The sequence below is a fragment of the Oncorhynchus mykiss genome, chromosome 25 (genome assembly GCF_057628025.1).
Source record: "Oncorhynchus mykiss isolate SJ-2025 chromosome 25, ASM5762802v1, whole genome shotgun sequence".
In the NCBI taxonomy this organism is placed as follows: domain Eukaryota; kingdom Metazoa; phylum Chordata; class Actinopteri; order Salmoniformes; family Salmonidae; genus Oncorhynchus; species Oncorhynchus mykiss.
Window position 1 is genome coordinate 25991575 of NC_143046.1, and position 22344 is coordinate 26013918.

General features: G+C 46.1%; 1 protein-coding gene across 2 annotated transcripts; it reads left to right on the plus strand.

Annotated features, from left to right (window-relative positions):
• The first annotated feature begins 805 nt into the window (after positions 1–805).
• Positions 806–22255, plus strand: LOC110504411 (E3 ubiquitin-protein ligase BRE1A). Of its 2 annotated transcripts, none has more exons than XM_036970482.2 (22): positions 806–922; positions 1328–1505; positions 1648–1716; positions 1819–1917; positions 2045–2192; positions 3740–3925; positions 4823–4938; positions 5466–5612; positions 5796–5870; positions 6021–6140; positions 6493–6672; positions 9282–9417; positions 9559–9680; positions 11746–11902; positions 11983–12241; positions 15791–15908; positions 17167–17316; positions 19031–19243; positions 19366–19491; positions 19633–19773; positions 19932–20036; positions 20403–22255. In XM_036970482.2, the coding sequence occupies exons 2-22, from the start codon at positions 1344–1346 to the stop codon at positions 20577–20579; spliced, it is 3006 nt and encodes a 1001-aa protein (XP_036826377.2). In that variant the 5' UTR covers positions 806–922; positions 1328–1343; the 3' UTR covers positions 20580–22255. The 2 variants fall into 2 exon arrangements, with proteins under 2 accessions (XP_036826377.2, XP_036826378.2); XM_036970483.2 differs by having other exon boundaries at positions 19034–19243.
• Positions 22256–22344: the final 89 nt, after the last annotated feature.

Below are 22344 nucleotides of genomic sequence, written 5' to 3' on the forward strand. Positions count from 1 at the left end.
ACTGGCTATAGACAGGAATAAACCTACATTCCTGTTCCGCCTCTATAGACATCATTCATAAAAGATGGAGATAATGGGACAAAACAACAAATGGGTGTGCCAATGGCATTGGGAGGGGGCGCTCTGCTACACAGTAGGGGCGTTGTGAATGACTGCATCAGACAAATGTATTTGAACCCCGGGTATGAGGTAAGCAGGGTGGAAAACTAACGCACAAGCTATTACAAATCAAGCTTACACAAGATGGACCATGGAACCGCCAACAATGGTGTCACAAACACTCTGGGTCAGAGTCCGTTCCCATCATCCTCTCATTCACTGGAGAGAAAATGAATGAAAATGTGTGTGAGAGAGTGAGAGCGAGAAACTACAGAGGCACAAACGTTATTTCTGTACGTTGATCTCCAAAACCAGACAATGCTGTTACAGTCTTTAGTGTTGTTTACTTGCTGCCACAAATAAAACAGTGAGATAATATGCCACCTGTAGCCGCTACCAACATTTATTTATACAGTACTACATACTTCACTTCTCCATCCACAGATAACACAGACTGCAGTCAGAGTGCAGTATAACAGCATTATGCTGCAAATACTGTGTCCAATATAACACAGTTTATTTTTATTGCCCACAAAATACCACAGTCGACTGCAGATTTCAAAACTGCAATCCCTTTTTTGTAAGGATGGTAGCAATAGAATGATAATCTCTCTAGTTCTCCAACTCCAGTCTGCAGATTCGTGTACAATCTATATGATTCTGAATGTAATTTCTTCCACCACGTGGTGGCGCCCTTTAAAATGATGAGTGGTTCGACTTTCAATGTCAGTGGCTACTTCCGTTTTCGGAAGAGAGCCGAAAGAAGCTGCAATATCAACATTCATTGACAGAATTTGTAAATAACACTATTTTATAAAAATTGGTAAGGAATTTGAATCAAACCACCGACTCTACAAGAAATAACAAATCAAATGTATTGATGTAAAGTGCCCCACTCAAGTTTTCTGTTTAGAAAGGCTATTTTATAGCGCGTGGTATATTTGAATTAGCAAACTGGCTACTATTAGCTACAGCTATCTAACGTTACAACGTATTTGGGAATTTCCTAACTAACTGGTGAATGTAACATTGCCAAATAGCTGAAATTGAATTATAATTAAAACAAATGTCTGCTCTTTCGAAATTATATAGTAAGCTAATGACTGTAGCTAGCTAACGTTAGCAAGCTACGTGGGGTTTTCTACAATAAGATCCACCACGTTAATTAAGGTTATCTAATGCTAGTTAGCTAGGATCTCAATGTGTACATATTTAATATCTACTACAGCGGTGTTGGGTTCAGGATGTCAGGACAGAAGCGTCCGTGTGACTCCAGCGCCCCCTCTTCCTCGTCCGGTGCGCCCCCCGATAAACGGAGGGAGCGAGAAGGAGGAGAGGACGGGGTTCCCGGGGTCAGCGCTACTGCCGTGGAAACCGTCATCAAACTCGGAGGGGTGTCCAACTCGGTGAGAGAGCTGCAAAGTGCCTAGCCTGTATTTATCCTATCTCTGTCTGTCTGCCTGCCTTTACATATGGTAGTTATGGCTTGTCAGCAGTGTCGTTGATTGTGTTGTTCTCATCTGTTCGGTCTCTTTCTCTTGTGGTCAGGAGGAACAGGATGTCAAAGCTCTCCATGTGAAGAACAGGAAGTTGGGAGAATCCCTCGATCAAAGACAGGTATGTTAGTCTCACACACACATAAACAAATACACAGGCACACACAAACCTACAACTCCTGTTTTCACTATATACATTTAAAATGGGACTGTTGCTCTGCAGGTGATTGAGGATGAGCTGAGAGAGAGAATCGAGAGACTGGAGACTCGTCAGGCTACTGATGATGCCAGCCTACTGATCCTGAACAGATACTGGAATCAGGTAACTAACTATTCATTCACTCAAATAATGAACAATATGCAATTAAAACATTGCACATAGATAAAATTAGCATTAAAACAATTCTCTATATTCTAAATACCATCTACTTCCCTTCTCCTCCTCTTAGTTTGATGACAATGTGCGCCAGATTGGCAGGCGCTACGACCAATCAGGAAGTGAGCCTGTGGAAACCCCGGTAGGAGAGGGGCGGAGCCTGAAGCCTGACACCCCAGAACCCGACGGCGACTCCAACCAGGAGAGAGCCAAAGACCGAGGTAAAGAGGGAGAAAGAGTATTTGACCCGTTTCTAATTTAATCTACTTTTGCATATTTTTGATACTGAATGTTATTATATCTTCAACAAAAACCTAATATTAGATAAAGGGAACCTAAGTGAACAAATAACACAACAATGACTTACTTATTTCATAAACAAAGTTATGCAACACCCAATGCCCCTCAATAACTGGTTGTGCCACCTTTAGCTGCAATGACTCCAACCAAGCGCTTCCCGTGGTTGTTAATCAGTCTCTCAAGTTGCTGTGGAGAAATGTTGGCCCACTCTTAACATGCAGAAGTGTTACTTTTTAACCATATTAATGTAGACTTGATTGTGTGTTATGGTCAGTCTTGCTGCTTGACCCAGCTACACTTCAGCCCACAGAAGGATGACATTCTCCTGTAGAGTTCTCTGATACAGAGCAGATTTCATGGTTCCTTCTATTAAGGAAAGTCATCCAGGTCCTGAGGCAGCAAAGCATCCCCAAACCATCCCACTACCACCACCATGCATGGCCCTTGGTATGAGGTTCTTACTGTGGAATGAAGTGTTTGGTTTTCGCCAGGGATAATGGGACCCATCTTGTCCAAAAAGTTGACTAAAGTTAGCCAAAAAGCACCTGGATGATCATCAAGACTCTTGGAAGAATGTTCTATGGACAGATACAAAATTATAACTTTTGGAAAACATGGGTTTTGCATGGAAGAGTGGGCCAAAAGTCCTCCACAGCGATGTGAGAAACTGAGAACTACAGGAAGCATTTGGTTGTGGTCTTTGCAGCTGAAGGTGGCACAACCAGTTATTGAGTGTAAGGGGGCAATTACTTTTTCACACAGGGGAATTGAGTGTTGCATAACTTTGTTAATTAAATAAATAAAATAAGTGTCCAGTTTTTGTGTTATTTGTAAACTAATTTTCCCTTTATCTAATATTATGTTTCGGTTCAAGGTCTGATAACATTCAGAATAAAACATATGCAAAAATAGAGAAAATCAGAAAGGGGGCAAATACTTTTTCACAATACATACTTATACATACATATACATACAGTACCAGTCAAAAGTTTGGACACCTACTAATTTCAAGGTTTTTCTTTATTTTTTACTATTTTCTACATTGTATAATTTATTTTCTATATGTTTTTTAAATTTATGGATAGCCAGGGGCACACTCCAACACTCAGACATAATTTACAAACAAAGCATTTGTCTTTAGTGAGTCCTCCAGATCAGATGCATTCGGGATTACCAGGGATGTTCTCTTGATAAGTGTGTCAATTTGACTGTTTACTGTCCTGCTAAGCATTTCAAATATAATGAGTACTTTTTGGTGTCAGGGAAATGTATGGAGTAAAAACTACATTATTTTCTTTAGGAATGTAGTGAAGTAAAAGTTGTCCAAAATATAAATAGTAAAGTATTGTACAGATACCCCCCCAAAAATGACTTAAGTAGTACTTTCAAGTATTTTTACTTAATTACTTTACACCACTGTTTGGTAGTGAGTACTAACTCCTGTCTGCACCGTGTGGCTGTCCTCCAGGCCAACAGGGAGAGACAACCACGTCCTTCCTGGCCACGCTGGCCAGCAGCAGCAGTGAGGAGATGGAGGCGGAACTGCAGGAGAGGGTGGAGTCCAGCCAGAAGCAGGCCAACCATGTGGTGGAGATCTATGACAGCTTGAAGACCACCGTGGAGCAGCTGAAGAAGGATCAGGACTCTGGAGCAGGTGACTGGGGAGAGAGAGGGGCAGGGGGGCAGCTTTGAGAGGAATGAGGGGAGTGTAGGGGTAAGATGGGATGGTTTGAGAGGTATGAGGGGAGTGTAGGGGTAAGAGGGGATGGTTTGAGAAGAATGAGGGGAGGGTAGGGGTAAGATGGGATGGTTTGAGGGGAGTGTAGGGGTAAGAGGGGATGGTTTGAGAGGTATGAGGGGAGTGTAGGGGTAAGAGAAGATGGTTTGAGGGGAGTGTAGGGGTAAGGGGATAGTTTGAGAGGAATGAGGTGAGTGTGGGGATAAGGGGTAGGTTTGAGAGGAATGAGGTGAGTGTAGGGATAAGGGGTAGGTTTGAGGGGAGTGTAGGGATAAGGGGATAGTTTGAGAGGAACGAGGTGAGTGTAGGGATAAGGGGTAGGTTTGAGAGGAATGAGGGGAGTGTAGGGGTAAGGGGTAGGTTTGAGAGGAATGAGGTGAGTGTAGGGATAAGGGGTAGGTTTGAGAGGAATGAGGGGAGTGTAGGGGTAAGGGGTAGGTTTGAGAGGAATGAGGTGAGTGTAGGGATAAGGGGTAGGTTTGAGAGGAATGAGGTGAGTGTAGGGATAAGGGGTAGGTTTGAGGGGAGTGTAGGGATAAGGGGATGGTTTGAGAGGAATGAGTGGAGTGTAGGGATAAGGGGTAGGTTTGAGAGGAATGAGGGGAGTGTAGGGGTAAGGGGATAGTTTGAGAGGTGTGTCGGGGTAAGAGGAAAGAGGTAATGAGATGTGAAGATGGTGAGATCAGCAAGGGTGTAAGTGTTTATTTATTTTTCATTTTCGAACAGAAGCTGGTATTAGCATTTAGTAAGGTCATTGTTGTGTGAGCAAAGTCAGGAGTATTAATGTCATGACATCATGTCTTGTATTTCCAGAGGGCTCTGTGTGGCAGGTCGCTGTCCAGCTCAACACCCTCCTGTCCAATGAGAACGACCGGCTGCGTCAGCTGACCGATGACCTCCAGCAGAAGCACAGTCACATGACTAGCGAGGTGATTTGATGCACCACATCACGGCTGGGTGGGGCTCACGTCCCTCTCTTGACAGCAGATAAATACTTTTTTACGTTACACATTTTGCCATAGGGTAGAGAGAACTGTTTGCAGTTTTTAAGATGATATCTGAGTAAGACTGACTAACAAAATCAGTGGGGGCCCCCGACCATGATTACTACATTTAGATTGCTACGGTAGTCTAGCCAGCTATCTGAAACTGTTAGCTGACATGGCTAATTGACTGACTATCAGTGACTGACATAACAACAGGAAAACTGCTGATGCACAATCACATTTCTAAATTGCACCTTGTGTATTCTACTATTCTAACTCGTAACAGTGAGTTGAGACCACGACTGAGTTCCTAAAAAATAAAGGGGGAGGGGCACCATTTGCCCGTCCCTGTCTTAAATCAACACTTGCACTAATTCTCTGTTTGTTGATCTCTACACTATGTACCTTACTAGTGGATCACCACCACTCCCACCAGCCCCCATATTGACAGTATCTCTGTGTCCCTGTAGTCTCGTTCTCTGGGCCGGGCGGTGGCGAGGGCAGACACACGGGTCAGTGAGCTGCAGGGCCTCATCGAAGAACTCCAGTGGGACATGGAGAAGATCAGACGCAGAGAAACCCGCCTCAACACACACCTGGGAGAAATCCTGGAGAGGGTAAGGCTGCTGCTGTGTGTTTTTGTGAATCCAAGTCAAGTCTCTCTGCAGCAATGTCTTTGACAGCCACTAGCCTATGTTTACCATTTTGTAAGGGAGTATTTCTGTGTCATGTCGTTTATATACCACAGCACTATATCTATGTAAATGTAGCATGTTTATTCCATGTGCTATTTCTCCCAGGTGAACAGTAAAGGCTACAAGGTGTGTGGGGAGGCCAGCAGTGTGTGTGGAACCATCACCATCAACAAGAGAAAGGTATAAAAACATCCTCTTTGTTCTGCCATTTGTACTTGTCAGAAACAACATGGACCTGGAGTTATAACTCTTCAATTTCCCCTTCCTCTCCTTTCCCCCTGCCCCCTCTTTCTCCGACTGTCTCTTCTCTTTCCCCCTCCCGTCTGTCAGTTTGAGGAGATGAACAGTGAGTTGGAGGAGAACAGGGAGCTGGCGGAGAACCGTCTGAGCGAGCTGCAGCGGCTACAGCAGGACCTGCAGACGGTCAACCAGGAGAACAACAACATGAAGGTGAGCCTGCAGGGACAGAGCCGGGGACAGGGACAGAGCCGGGGACAGGGACAGAGCCAGGGACAGGTACAGAGCCAGGGACAGATCCTCTCCCCAACCCAGCCATTGGATTACCTGAGGTCCCACATCCTTACTCAGTCAACCAAACCAGTCAAATTAAGGTAAATAGATAGGTGGAGGTTCTTGTTTTTCTCTGTTGCTTTGCTCACCTCTTTGCTCTGTCCATCTCTTTTATCTCTCCTTCTCTCACACTTTCTCTTCACCTCGTGCTCTCTCACTTCATTTCTCTTTCATTCCATTTCTCGCTCTCTTTTTTTTGCGTCTCTCTCTCCTCTGTTTCTCTCTCTGTTAGGTGGAGTTGTTGAGTCGTGCTGAGGGGGTGGTGAGGGAGAGCTCAGAGTACCGCTGTCTCCAGTCCCAGTTCTCTGTCCTCTACAATGAGTCTGTGGGCCTTAAGTCTCAGCTGGATGAGACACGCACACGCCTCAACACCACCAGAACGGCACGCCTCCGACAGCTAGAGCACATGGAGGTGAGTGTGTGTGTGTGTGTGTGTGTGTGCGAGCTATAGGTATGAACGTTTAAACGAAATAAGAATCCTGAACGCTATTTATAAGAAGAAAAATACCCTCTAGAGTCAATCTAATTAGCATTTTTATCAATATTTCACTTTAAGCTAGAGATATCCTCCAATGGCAGCCTTTCGCATCTGCGGTGAAAGGTAGCCGAGCTACAGCGGTGTTTGTCAGACCGTGAGACTCACATCTGCGGTGAAAGGTGGCCGAGCTACAGCGGTGTTTGTCAGACCGTGAGACTCACATCTGCGGTGAAAGGTGGCCGAGCTACAGCGGTGTTTGTCAGACCGTGAGACTCACATCTGCGGTGAAAGGTAGCCGAGCTACAGCGGTGTTTGTCAGACCGTGAGACTCACATCTGCGGTGAAAGGTGGCCGAGCTACAGCGGTGTTTGTCAGACCGTGAGACTCACATCTGCGGTGAAAGGTAGCCGAGCTACAGTGGTGTTTGTCAGACCGTGAGACTCACATCTGCGGTGAAAGGTAGCCGAGCTACAGCGGTGTTTGTCAGACCGTGAGACTCACATCTGCGGTGAAAGGTAGCCGAGCTACAGCGGTGTTTGTCAGACCGTGAGACTCACATCTGCGGTGAAAGGTGGCCGAGCTACAGCGGTGTTTGTCAGACCGTGAGACTCACATCTGCGGTGAAAGGTGGCCGAGCTACAGCGGTGTTTGTCAGACCGTGAGACTCACATCTGCGGTGAAAGGTGGCCGAGCTACAGTGGTGTTTGTCAGACTGTGAGACTCACATCTGCGGTAAAAGGTGGCCGAGCTACAGCGGTGTTTGTCAGACCGTGAGACTCACATCTGCGGTGAAAGGTGGCCGAGCTACAGCGGTGTTTGTCAGACTGTGAGACTCACATCTGCGGTGAAAGGTGGCCGAGCTACAGCGGTGTTTGTCAGACCGTGAGACTCACATCTGCGGTGAAAGGTGGCCGAGCTACAGTGGTGTTTGTCAGACTGTGAGACTCACATCTGCGGTAAAAGGTGGCCGAGCTACAGCGGTGTTTGTCAGACCGTGAGACTCACATCTGCGGTGAAAGGTGGCCGAGCTACAGCGGTGTTTGTCAGACTGTGAGACTCACATCTGCGGTGAAAGGTGGCCGAGCTACAGCGGTGTTTGTCAGACCGTGAGACTCACATCTGCGGTGAAAGGTGGCCGAGCTACAGTGGTGTTTGTCAGACTGTGAGACTCACATCTGCGGTAAAAGGTGGCCGAGCTACAGCGGTGTTTGTCAGACCGTGAGACTCACATCTGCGGTGAAAGGTGGCCGAGCTACAGCGGTGTTTGTCAGACCGTGAGACATCCCGAAAATTGGTCTTCTCACAAAAAGGTCTGTAGCGTCTGAAAGGTTTGGAATTCAAACTCTTATAACCCCTCTATGGAAAGAATCGATTCTCAGGAACATGATGGTGTTCTACAACCCCCACAAGTGTCACGGGACTCGTCTGAAGTCGGTTCCGCTGATCTGCCAGCTTCTATCTGTAATGTCCGAACTGTTTTTGGCTACACACTAATATGACTACTCTGGAAAGGTGAGCCTCAGGAACATGTACATGTCGGTTGTTTTGCTTTAGGGCGCCCACAAGCCTCACATGTTTACAAAAATGGAAGTGGAAGTATAGAAATGGAAATAAATATGGAAGGAGTTTAGTGCCCACAAATTGTTAAATATGGGTAAAGAAATATACACAAATTATTTCCTGATCTTCCTGATATCTCTCAGATATAGGACAGACACTTTAAAACAAACTTCGCAAGCCAAGAAATTGCAAGATATAGCTTTTGATTGCCGATAGGTAGTCTTAGTGCAGGGTTCTGACTGGTGGCCGATATGCCTGTACAGGGACCCTCTCTTCATCCCTTGCTAGCTTGCTATGAAAGATGCAAGTGTTTGTTCTCGGAAGTATGAGAGCTAATCAATCTCCTCCATTCCAAAAATACAGAATCTTTACACTCAGAAATGGGAGTCGATGATTGGAGTTGTAGTTAACAGTTGGAAAAATGGCAGAGAAAGGCGAGTGACAGCAGAGAAGTCCTGTATGGCAATCCTTTGAGATGTTAAATGAAGGAAATGCTAACTTCGCGAGGTGGAATTGAGGTACAGTAATGCAGGTGCAATGCTTAACCATCTGAAAGGGACGCACCGTGAGACCCAAACCATTGCTGGCAGCTGCATTGTGAATTCACATGAAATTTTATACATATTTCTTATTGTTTTTTACGGAAAACTGATAAAAATGTCTCTGTGCAGTTTAAAGGAAGTTGCTAACTAGCGCTAGTGCAATTGCTAACTAGCATTAGCATAATAACTGGGAGTCTATGGGTATCTGCTAACATGCTAGTAGATACACATAGACTTCCAGTCATTGCGCTAACGCTAGTTAGCATTTGCTCACAAAACTACCTGTAACTTCCTTCATACTAGACACAGAGACATACAAATGGTATCCACAAGTTCATCTGACTCTGAAGAATTATATTAAGTGCCCTGTTGCCAAAATTCCGAAGTATCCCTTTAAACACAATGGGGGTGTGTGTGGTAACAGTCTCCTCTCTCCTCCAGAATGATGAGGTGTCTCTCCAGAGGAAGGTGCGTACAGAGGTGTTCCAGCTAGAGGACACTCTGGCCCAGGTCAGGAAGGAGTACGAGATGCTCCGGATTGAGTTTGAACAGACCCTCGCTGCCAATGAACAAGCAGGTCAGTGTCTTCACCTCACATGAAAACAAATATGGCCTTACGCTCCTCCTCACCAGCTACTATTTACCTGCAGTTTCAGATCCTCCTTGAAAACAGCATCTCATCTATTACTTCCTCTCTCTCAATCTGTCTCTCTCTCAGGTCCTATCAACAGGGAGATGCGTCACCTGATCAGTACACTGCAGACACACAACCAGCAGATGAAGGGAGAGGTGGTGAAATACAAGCTGAGACTGAGAGAGGCACAGACGGACCTCAGCCAGGTGAGAGACAGACTGTCTGACCTCAGCCAGGTGGGAGACAGACTGTCTGACCTCAGCCAGGTGGGAGACAGACTGTCTGACCTCAGCCAGGTGGGAGACAGGCTGTCTGACCTCAGCCAGGTGGGAGACAGACTGTCTGACCTCAGCCAGGTGGGAGACAGACTGTCTGACCTCAGCCAGGTGGGAGACAGACTGTCTGACCTCAGCCAGGTGGGAGACAGACTGTCTGACCTCAGCCAGGTGGGAGACAGACTGTCTGACCTCAGCCAGGTGGGAGACAGACTGTCTGACCTCAGCCAGGTGGGAGACAGACTGTCTGACCTCAGCCAGGTGGGAGACAGACTGTCTGACCTCAGCCAGGTGGGAGACAGACTGTCTGACCTCAGCCAGGTGGGAGACAGACTGTCTGACCTCAGCCAGGTGGGAGACAGACTGTCTGACCTCAGCCAGGTGGGAGACAGACTGTCTGACCTCAGCCAGGTGGGAGACAGACTGTCTGACCTCAGCCAGGTGGGAGACAGACATACCGACAGACAGACAGACAGACATACCGACAGACAGACAGACAGACAGACAGACAGTAATATATATATTACAAAGTTATATATTTATATATATATATATATATATATATATATATATATGCAAAGGTCTACACCAAGTATACACGCTATATATAGAAGCAAGACCGGAAACGAATCTCCCATGGTAAATGATCTGTGTGCTTGTAAGCTCATGGCATGCGTGTGTAGCATGTGTGTGTGTGGTGACAGACATACCGACAGACAGACATACCGACAGACATACCGACAGACAGACATGCATACCGACAGACAGACATGCATACCGACAGACAGACATGCATACCGACAGACAGACATACCGACAGACAGACATACCGACAGACATGCATACCGACAGACAGACATACCGACAGACAGACATACCGACAGACAGACATACCGACAGACATGCATACCGACAGACAGACAGACATACCGACAGTAATATATATATTACAAAGTTATATATTTATATATATATATATATATATATATATATATATATGCAAAGGTCTACACCAAGTATACACGCTATATATAGAAGCAAGACCGGAAACGAATCTCCCATGGTAAATGATCTGTGTGCTTGTAAGCTCATGGCATGCGTGTGTAGCATGTGTGTGTGGTGACAGACATACCGACAGACAGACATACCGACAGACATACCGACAGACAGACATGCATACCGACAGACAGACATGCATACCGACAGACAGACATGCATACCGACAGACAGACATGCATACCGACAGACAGACATGCATACCGACAGACAGACAGGCATACCGACAGACAGGCATACCGACAGACAGACAGACATACCGACAGACAGACATGCATACCGACAGACAGACATGCATACCGACAGACAGACATGCATACCGACAGACAGACATGCATACCGACAGACAGACAGGCATACCGACAGACAGACAGGCATACCGACAGACAGACATGCATACCGACAGACAGACATGCATACCGACAGACACAGGCATACCGACAGACAGGCATACCGACAGACAGACAGACATACCGACAGACAGACATGCATACCGACAGACAGACATGCATACCGACAGACAGACATGCATACCGACAGACAGACATGCATACCGACAGACAGACATGCATACCGACAGACAGACAGGCATACCGACAGACAGGCATACCGACAGACAGGCATACCGACAGACAGGCATACCGACAGACAGGCATACCGACAGACAGGCATACCGACAGACAGACATACCGACAGACAGACATACCGACAGACAGACATACCGACAGACAGACATACCGACAGACAGACATACCGACAGACAGACATACCGACTGACAGACATACCGACAGACAGACATACCGACCGACCGAAGCCAGGTGAGTGTGAGGCATGCAAGGAGGAGACTGTAAGAGAGACTAAGGGAGTTGAAGCCAATAAAGAGAGAGAGAGAGAGAAAATCCTGTCATCTGAATTCTGTGCAATTCCCTCCTCTCATAGGCTCGCACTACGAAGGGTAGCGCTATCCTCCAATCACAATCCAGTACGGAGCTGGATGTGAAAGAAGAGGCCATCTCCCCCCTGACGCCTGCTGCCTCTGGTGATGTCACCATCAAGGTGGAGTCTGACAATGGTTCAGCCACACCCAACAGCACTAGTAAGTGTTATTAATAGTTTATTAACTATTTAGTAACTCTTTATTAACTCTGAACTGATATTCATCCTCTCTCTCTGTAGGTACCTCTTTGAAGACAGAGCCTGGGACAGAGACAGAGGGAGAAATCAAAGAGGAGGAGAAAGAGAAGGAAATTAAAAAAGAGGAGAAGAAGGAGAGAGAGAGGCCAACCCGTGGAGGGGGTGGGGCCGTGAAGGAGGAGAAGGAGAAGGCTGGGACCAGCAACCAATCGGAGGAGGTGACTCTGGAGCGCCCGTCTGTGATTGGAGGACCAAAGAGGAAGGAGGTGGAGCAACTAAAAATTGTCAGGGCGGACCTAAAGTAAGTTTGATGATGATTGACAGTCATGATTGATGATGGGGGTAAGGATGATATTAATGATGATGGGGGTAAGGATGATATTAATGATGATGGGGGTTAGGATGATGATAATGATGATGGGGTTAGGATGATGATAATGATGATGGGGTTAAGGATAATATTAATGATGATGGGGTTAGGATTATATTAATGAAGATGGGGTTAGGATGATGTTAATGATGATGGGGTTAAGGATAATATTAATGATGATATTAATGATGATGGGGTAAGGATGATACTAATGATGGGGTTAGGATGATATTAATGATGGGGGTTAGGATGATATTAATGATGGAGGTTAGGATGATATTAATGGTGATGGGGTTAGGATGGTATTAATGATGATGATTGGGTTAAGGATGATATTAATGATGATGGGGTTAAAATGATATTAATGATGATGGAGGTTAGGATGATATTAATGATGATGGGGTTAGGATGATATTAATGATGGGGGTTAGGATGATATTAATGATGGGGGTTAGGATGATATTAATGATGATGGGGGTTAGGATGATGATAATGATGATGGGGTTAGGATGATGATAATGATGATGGGGTTAGGATTATATTAATGATGATGGGGTTAGGATTATATTAATGAAGATGGGGTTAGGATTATATTAATGAAGATGGGGTTAAGGATAATATTAATGATGATGGGGTTAGGATTATATTAATGATGATGGGGTTAGGATAATATTAATGATGATGGGGTTAGGATTATATTAATGAAGATGGGGTTAGGATGATGTTAATGATGATGGGGTTAGGATTATATTAATGAAGATGGGGTTAGGATGATGTTAATGATGATGGGGTTAAGGATAATATTAATGATGATGGGGGTTAGGATGATGATAATGATGATGGGGTTAAGGATAATATTAATGATGATGGGGTTAGGATTATATTAATGAAGATGGGGTTAGGATGATGTTAATGATGATGGGGTTAAGGATAATATTAATGATGATATTAATGATGATGGGGTAAGGATGATACTAATGATGGGGTTAGGATGATATTAATGATGGGGGTTAGGATGATATTAATGATGGAGGTTAGGATGATATTAATGGTGATGGGGTTAGGATGGTATTAATGATGATGATTGGGTTAAGGATGATATTAATGATGATGGGGTTAAAATGATATTAATGATGATGGAGGTTAGGATGATATTAATGATGATGGGGTTAGGATGATATTAATGATGGGGGTTAGGATGATATTAATGATGGGGGTTAGGATGATATTAATGATGATGGGGGTTAGGATGATGATAATGATGATGGGGTTAGGATGATGATAATGATGATGGGGTTAAGGATAATATTAATGATGATGGGGTTAGGATTATATTAATGAAGATGGGGTTAAGGATAATATTAATGATGATGGGGTTAGGATTATATTAATGAAGATGGGGTTAGGATGATGTTAATGATGATGGGGTTAAGGATAATATTAATGATGATATTAATGATGATGGGTAAGGATGATATTAATGATGGGGTTAGGATGATATTAATGATGGGGGTTAGGATGATATTAATGATGGAGGTTAGGATGATATTAATGGTGATGGGGTTAGGATGGTATTAATGATGATGATTGGGTTAAGGATGATATTAATGATGATGGGGTTAAAATGATATTAATGATGATGGAGGTTAGGATGATATTAATGATGATGGGGTTAGGATGATATTAATGATGGGGGTTAGGATGATATTAATGATGGGGGTTAGGATGATATTAATGATGGAGGTTAGGATGATATTAATGGTGATGGGGTTAGGATGGTATTAATGATGATGATTGGGTTAAGGATGATATTAATGATGATGGGGTAAGGATGATATTAATGATGGGGTAAGGATGATATTAATGATGGGGGTTAGGATGATATTAATGATGATAGGATGATATTATTAATGATGATGGGGTAAGGATTATATTAATGATGGGGGTTAGGATGATATTAATGATGATAGGATGATATTATTAATGATGATGGGGTTAGGATGATATTAATGATGGGGTTTAGGATGATATTAATGATGGGGTTAGGATGATATTAATGATGGGGGTTAGGATGATATTAATGATGATAGGATGATATTATTAATGATGGGGTTAGGATGATATTAATGATGGGGGTTAGGATGATATTAATGATGATCGGATGATATTATTAATGATAATGGGGTTAGGATGATATTAATGATGGGGTAAGGATGATATTAATGATGGGGTAAGGATGATATTAATGATGGGGGTTAGGATGATATTAATGATGGTGATTGGGTTAAGGATGATATTAATGATGGGAGTTAGGATGATATTAATGATGATAGGATGATATTATTAATGATGATGGGGTTAGGATGATATTAATGATGGGGGTTAGGATGATATTAATGATGATAGGATGATATTATTAATGATGATGGGGCTAGGATGATATTAATGATGGGGGTTAGGATGATATTAATGATGGGGTTAGGATGATATTAATGATGGGGGTTAGGATGATATTAATGATGGGGTAAGGATGATATTAATGATGGGGGTTAGGATGATATTAATGATGGGGGTTAGGATGATATTAATGATGATAGGATGATATTATTAATGATAATGGGGTTAGGATGATATTAATGATGGGGGTTAGGATGTTATTAATGATGGGGGTTAGGATGATATTAATGATGATATTATTAATTATAATGGGGTTAGGATGATATTAATGATGGGGGTTAGGATGATATTAATGATGGGGGTTAGGATGATATTAATGATGATAGGATGATATTAATGATGATGATTGGGTTAAGGATGATATTAATGATGGGAGTTAGGATGATATTAATGATAGGATGATATTATTAATGATGATGGGGTTAGGATTATATTAATGATGGGGGTTAGGATGATATTATTAATGATGATGGGGTTAGGATGATATTAATGATGGGGGTTAGGATGATATTAATGATGATAGGATGATATTAATGATGGGGGTTAGGATGATATTAATGATGGGGTTAGGATGATATTAATGATGGGGGTTAGGATGATATTAATGATGGGGGTTAGGATGATATTAATGATGATAGGATGATATTATTAATGATAATGGGGTTAGGATGATATTAATGATGGGGTTAGGATGATATTAATGATGGGGGTTAGGATGATATTAATGATGATAGGATGATATTATTAATGATAATGGGGTTAGGATGATATTAATGATGGGGTAAGGATGATATTAATGATGGGGGTTAGGATGATATTAATGATGATAGGATGATATTATTAATGATGGGGGTTAGGATGATATTAATGATGATGATTGGGTTAAGGATGATATTAATGATGGGATTTAGGATGATATTAATGATGATAGGATGATATTATTAATGATGATGGGGTTAGGATGATATTAATGATGGGGGTTAGGATGATATTAATGACAGGCTCTGCTCTGTCCCCTTGAAGGAAAGCCCAGGAGTCTCAGAGGGAGATGAAACTACTGTTGGATATGTACCGGTCAGCACCCAAAGAGCAGAGGGACAAGGTCCAGCTCATGGCCGCTGAGAAGAAGGCCAAGTCAGAGGTACATACTTAGCTGAGACACACTTAGCTTACTAACAAAACAGTGAAACTTTGCTAGCAAATATTGTATGGCACGTTCCTCTATTGAAGCATATAGTTGTTGATAGTATTGAATTCTTTACAAGTATTATTGATTTGTTTTTTTGGAGTGATGGTATGATAGTAATGGTCTGTGTATTGGGTTGTTAGTATTGAGGGGTAGTAATTGATGGATGGAATAACTGTGTTAACTGCTGTGTCTCTGTGTATTGAGTTACTATTGGTTATTATAAACTGGGTGGTTCGAATGCTGATTGGCTTAGAGCCGTGTTATATCAGACATTATTAACTGGGTGGTTTAAGCTCAGAATTCTCATTTTACTGTTCTAGTTACGTTGGTTACCAGTTTTTATAATAGCAATAAGGCAACTCGGGGTTTCAGTAACTGACTTCTTCTAAATGTTTGTCTATAATGATTGAATTTGTCTGAAGATTTTATACACCTGTCAGCAACTGGTGCGGCTGAAATGGCTGAATCCACTCATTTCAAGGGTGTCCACATACTTTTGTATATATAGTGTACTACAGCTAAGGGCTGTGTCCAGGCATCCACATTGCGTGCTAAATAAGAACAGCCCTTAGCTGTGGTATATTGGCCATATACCACACCCCTTTGAGCCTTATTGCTTAAATATACACTTGAGTATACAAACATTAAGAACACCTGCTCTTTCCATGATGTCGACTGACCAGGTGAATCCAGGTGAACGCTATGATCCCTTATTGACGTCACTTGTTAAATCCACTTCAGTCAGTGTAGATGAAGGGGAGGAGACCGGTTAAAGAAAAATGTGTAACTTGGCACAACTGTGGGAAACATTGGCGTCAATAAGGGCCAGCATCCCTGTGGAACGCTTTCAATACCTAAAAAAAGAGTCCATGCCCTGACAACATTTTTTTATTTAACCTTTATTTAACCAGGTAGGCTAGTTGAGAACAAGTTAAGGCTGTTCTGAGGGCAATAGAGGGTGAAACTCATATTAGAAAGGTGTTCCTAGTGTTTTGTACATTCAGTGAAGGTATTTTCTCATTTTGATTGAACAGATAGTGAGAGAGAATGACAGTGGGGGCAGACAGGTTTAATCAAAGGGAAGAAAACTGGACTCATACTGAAGATGTGTGGCGGAGCTGTTTGCGTTACCGCTTGACCAGCCAATTACTGTTGGGTGATTAGAAGTGATTTATTGATGGTGATAACAGCTGTGTTTTCTGTGTGTCAGGCGGAGGAGCTGAAGCAGCGTCTCAGGGATCTGGAGGAGAGGGAGAGGAGAGAGGGGAAGAAGATGGCCGATGAGGAGGCACTGAGGAAGATCCGCTCTGTGGAGGAACAGATCAACATCCTCAATAAGAAGCTCTCCCTGGCCAAGCAGGTGTGTGTGTGGGTTGTGTGTGCGTGGGGGGGTTTACATATGTGCATTTAAGCATAATGCATTTAAGCAAGACACTAATTTCTCGCACCATCATTCATATACCCCCCTCTCTGCTCCTCCCCCCTCCTTCTATCCTTCAACCCCACTTTCTCTCTCTACCACCCCTACTTCTCCTATTCCATCCCCCCTCCTTCCACTGTCCCCCGTCTCGCTCCCCTCCACTGTCCCCCGTCTCGCTCCCCTCCACTGTCCCCCGTCTCGCTCCCCTCCACTGTCCCCCGTCTCGCTCCCCTCCACTGTCCCCCGTCTCGCTCCCCTCCACTGTCCCCCGTCTCGCTCCCCTCCACTGTCCCCCGTCTCGCTCCCCTCCACTCCCCCGTCTCTCCACTCCCCCGTCTCTCCACTCCACTCCCCCGTCTCTCCCCTCCACTCCCCCGTCTCTCCCCTCCACTCCCCCGTCTCTCCCCTCCACTCCCCCGTCTCTCCCCTCCACTCCCCCGTCTCTCCCCTCCACTCCCCCGTCTCTCCACTCCACTCCCCCGTCTCTCCACTCCACTCCCCCGTCTCTCCACTCCACTCCCCCGTCTCTCCACTCCACTCCCCCGTCTCTCCACTCCACTCCCCCGTCTCTCCCCTCCACCCCCGCGTCTCTCTCCCCTTTACTCTCCCCCGACTCGCTCCCCTCCACTGTCCTCCGACTCGCTCCCCTCCACTGTCCCCCGACTCGCTCCCCTCCACTGTCCCCCGACTCGCTCCCCTCCACTGTCCCCCGACACGCTCCCCTCCACTGTCCCCCGACTCGCTCCCCTCCACTGTCCCCCGACACGCTCCCCTCCACTGTCCCCCGACACGCTCCCCTCCACTGTCCCCCGACACGCTCCCCTCCACTGTCCCCCGACACGCTCCCCTCCACTGTCCCCCGACACGCTCCCCTCCACTGTCCCCCGTCTCGCTCCCCTCCACTGTCCCCCGTCTCGCTCCCCTCCACTGTCCCCCGTCTCGCTCCCCTCCACTGTCCCCCGTCTCGCTCCCCTCCACTGTCCCCCGTCTCGCTCCCCTCCACTGTCCCCCGTCTCGCTCCCCTCCACTGTCCCCCGTCTCGCTCCCCTCCACTGTCCCCCGTCTCGCTCCCCTCCACTGTCCCCCGTCTCGCTCCCCTCCACTGTCCCCCGTCTCGCTCCCCTCCACTGTCCCCCGTCTCGCTCCCCTCCACTGTCCCCCGTCTCGCTCCCCTCCACTGTCCCCCGTCTCGCTCCCCTCCACTGTCCCCCGTCTCGCTCCCCTCCACTGTCCCCCGTCTCGCTCCCCTCCACTGTCCCCCGTCTCGCTCCCCTCCACTGTCCCCCGTCTCGCTCCCCTCCACTGTCCCCCGTCTCGCTCCCCTCCACTGTCCCCCGTCTCGCTCCCCTCCACTGTCCCCCGTCTCGCTCCCCTCCACTGTCCCCCGTCTCGCTCCCCTCCACTGTCCCCCGTCTCGCTCCCCTCCACTGTCCCCCGTTTCGCTCCCCTCCACTGTCCCCCGTCTCACTCCCCCACCCATTTCCCGTCTCTCCCTCCCATCTCTCCCTCCTCTCCTGTCTCTCCCCGTCTCTCTCCTCTCTCCCCTCCATTCCCCTGTCTCCTCTCTCCCCCTCCTTTCCTTCCCATCCTCCCCACCCCTCTCTTTGCCTCCTCACCCCCCTCTCTCCCCCCTGTCTCTCCCCCTTCCCACCAGGAGGAGGATGCGTTGCTGAGTGAGATGGATGTGACGGGCCAGGCTTTTGAGGACATGCAGGAGCAGAACATCCGACTGATGCAGCAGTTGAGGGAGAAGGATGACGCCAACTTCAAGCTGATGTCGGAACGCATCAAGTCCAACCAGATCCACAAGCTGCTCAAGGAGGAGAAGGAGGAACTCGCCGACCAGCTGCTCACGCTCAAAACACAGGTGAGAGGAAGTGATTGAAACGGTGCAGTAAAATGATTTGAGCGTCAGAATGTCACTCGCTCAATTTGAGAGATAAAGTTTGGGAAATACAGTAACTTGACAGTAGCAAATCTCTCTCTCAGGTGGATGCCCAGCTGCAGGTGGTGAGGAAGCTGGAGGAGAAAGAGCGCCTCCTCCAGGGCACCATCAGTACAGCAGAGAGAGAGCTGGCTCTGAGGACACAGGCTCTGGACATGAACAAACGCAAGGTAGCTAAAACACACACTCTTACTAGGCTTAGGTAACTGCACAGGTGAACACACACAGAGAATACCTACTTCCTTGAAAAATGCCAACGGACAACATATCTTTTTTCTTCCCCCCGTCTCCTCACTCCTCCCCTCCTCCAGACCCAGGAGTCATCGGTGCTGTCGGAAGAGGTGCGTAGTCAGCTGGACCAGGTGCAGCAGAGACTGGGAAACGTCAGGGAGGAGGTCATAGAAAACAGCATCTCCAGAGAGAAGGAGTCCTTCAACGCGCGCCGCGCACAGGTCAGGCCACACACACTCGCCATGTTTAGGTAACTGCCCACGTGCTCATGTAACCACACACACGATTCAAATCCACTTGAACAGAATTGAACTTTGGTTTATTTAAAGATTGCAGCCCCCTGCCTAACCCTGCTCTTCCTATCTTTATTGTGTTTCAGGAGGACATCTCCAAACTGCGGAGGAAGATTGAGAAGGCCAAGAAACCAGCCGAGACCGTCCTCAACGGAGACGACATCCTCAACGAGGAAATCAATGATTACAAGGTAGTCTGGATGAACACGCTTTTATACCAGGTGCACTGTATGTTTAATGAAGCAATAAGAGACGAGGGGGTGTGGTATATGGCCAATATACCACAACGCAACGCGGAGTACCTGGATACAGCTCTTAGCCGTGGTATATTGGCCATATACAACAAACCCTCGATGTGCCTTACTGCTGTTATAAACTGGTAAGCAACGTAATTTGAGCATACCTGTGGTATACGGTCTGATATACCATGGCTGTCAGCCAATCAACATTCAGGGCTCGAACCACCCAGTTTATAATATGTAATAATGCAACTATAATTCACCTGTTTTATCAATCTTACTCCCCATCTCTCTCTCCCCCCATTTCTACGCCCCCAGGCGCGTCTGACGTGCCCGTGCTGTAACTCCCGGGTAAAGGACGCCGTCCTGACCAAGTGTTTCCACGTCTTCTGCTTCGAGTGTGTAAAGACGCGCTACGACACACGCCAGAGGAAGTGTCCCAAGTGCAACGCCGCCTTCGGTGCCAATGACTTCCACCGCATCTACATCGGCTAGAGAGGGTGGAGGAGGAGGAAGGGACCGTAGGGGTTAGGATAGTGGTGCCGGGAGGTCAGCGGTATCCACTGGGCTTTCTCTCCAGCCAAACAAAACTGTTATCACCACTCTAGAGAGTGAGGTGGAATGAGACTAGAAATCTGAGAGGTTTGATGGACATGTAATCATTATGGGAATCTATCCACCTTGCTCTCTGATAGGCTATGTGGAGTTACTGACTGACACCTATTCAGTACTCTCGGATCTCCACAATAGTGGTGGGGGCTAAGGGTTGTTTCTGGATTGGTGTACATTACATTGACTTATATAGATCATGGTTATATTTGCTGGCTGTGCACTGCCTGCCTGGCTGGAAGAAAAGCCTATAGGAGAGACTGCCTGCCTGGCTGGAAGAAAAGCCTATAGGAGAGACTACCTGCCTGGCTGGGAGAAAAGCCTATAGGAGAGACTACCTGCCTGGCTGGAAGAAAAGCCTATAGGAGAGACTACCTGCCTGGCTGGAAGAAAAGCCTATAGGAGAGACTACCTGCCTGCCTGGCTGGAAGAAAAGCCTATAGGAGAGACTACCTGCCTGGCTGGGAGAAAAGCCTATAGGAGAGACTACCTGCCTGGCTGGAAGAAAAGCCTATAGGAGAGTCTACCTGCCTGGCTGGAAGAAAAGCCTATAGGAGAGACTACCTGCCTGGCTGGAAGAAAAGCCTATAGGAGAGACTACCTGCCTGCCTGGCTGGAAGAAAAGCCTATAGGAGAGACTGCCTGCCTGGCTGGGAGAAAAGCCTATAGGAGAGACTACCTACCTGCCTGGCTGGAAGAAAAGCCTATAGGGGAGAGTGCCTGCCTGGCTGGAAGAAAAGCCTATAGGAGAGACTGCCTGCCTGGCTGGGAGAAAAGCCTATAGGGGAGAGTGCCTGCCTGGCTGGGAGAAAAGCCTATAGGAGAGTGCCTGCCTGGCTGGGAGAAAAGCCTATAGGAAAGACTGCCTGCCTGGCTGGAAGAAAAGCCTATAGGAGAGTCTACCTGCCTGGCTGGAAGAAAAGCCTATAGGAGAGACTACCTGCCTGGCTGGAAGAAAAGCCTATAGGAGAGACTGCCTGTGGCTCAACAATAGGATTACAGTACCTAGGGCCTTGTGTGGGGGAACAGTGAGATTTGACTTGAAGGGATCCTCGTAGACACACTTTTCCATAGTTGATGTAGCTACCGGGGGTGTTTTTCTCTCCTCACTGAGTTGATGGAGAGAGAGATACAGACCTCTTTCACTTAATAAATTCAGTCCTGCTACCCCAGGGAACTAGACACCAGATGACCTTCCTCTGGCTCTGGATTTAGACTGGTGTGTGTGTGTGGGCATGTCAGTTTACACACGTGTGAGGGAGAAGGTAAAACAGAGGAACCATTTGCTAAGATGGTTAGAAAATCAATGGTGAGAGTCCCTGGACTAACAGGGACCCTTGCTCCACCTGTACTCTGTCTGTGTGACCAGTCAATGTTGTCCTTGTATTTCTCTTTTTGTATTTGAAAGCTGACTCATCAGGCCATAGACAGACATGCTACCAATACCTTGAACTGATGCCGATGTGTAATATTGCTGCTCTGAAAGTTATTCAACTGCCATCAAATCTAGAAGCTTGTCTTGCAATTGGTTACTTATCAGTAAAGTTTGTGCATTTTTATTAGCTACAGTATATCATTCAATGTCATCATCAAATTCATCTATCATCAGAATCATCTTAATGTTTTAACCCTTAACCTGAGTTAACCACAA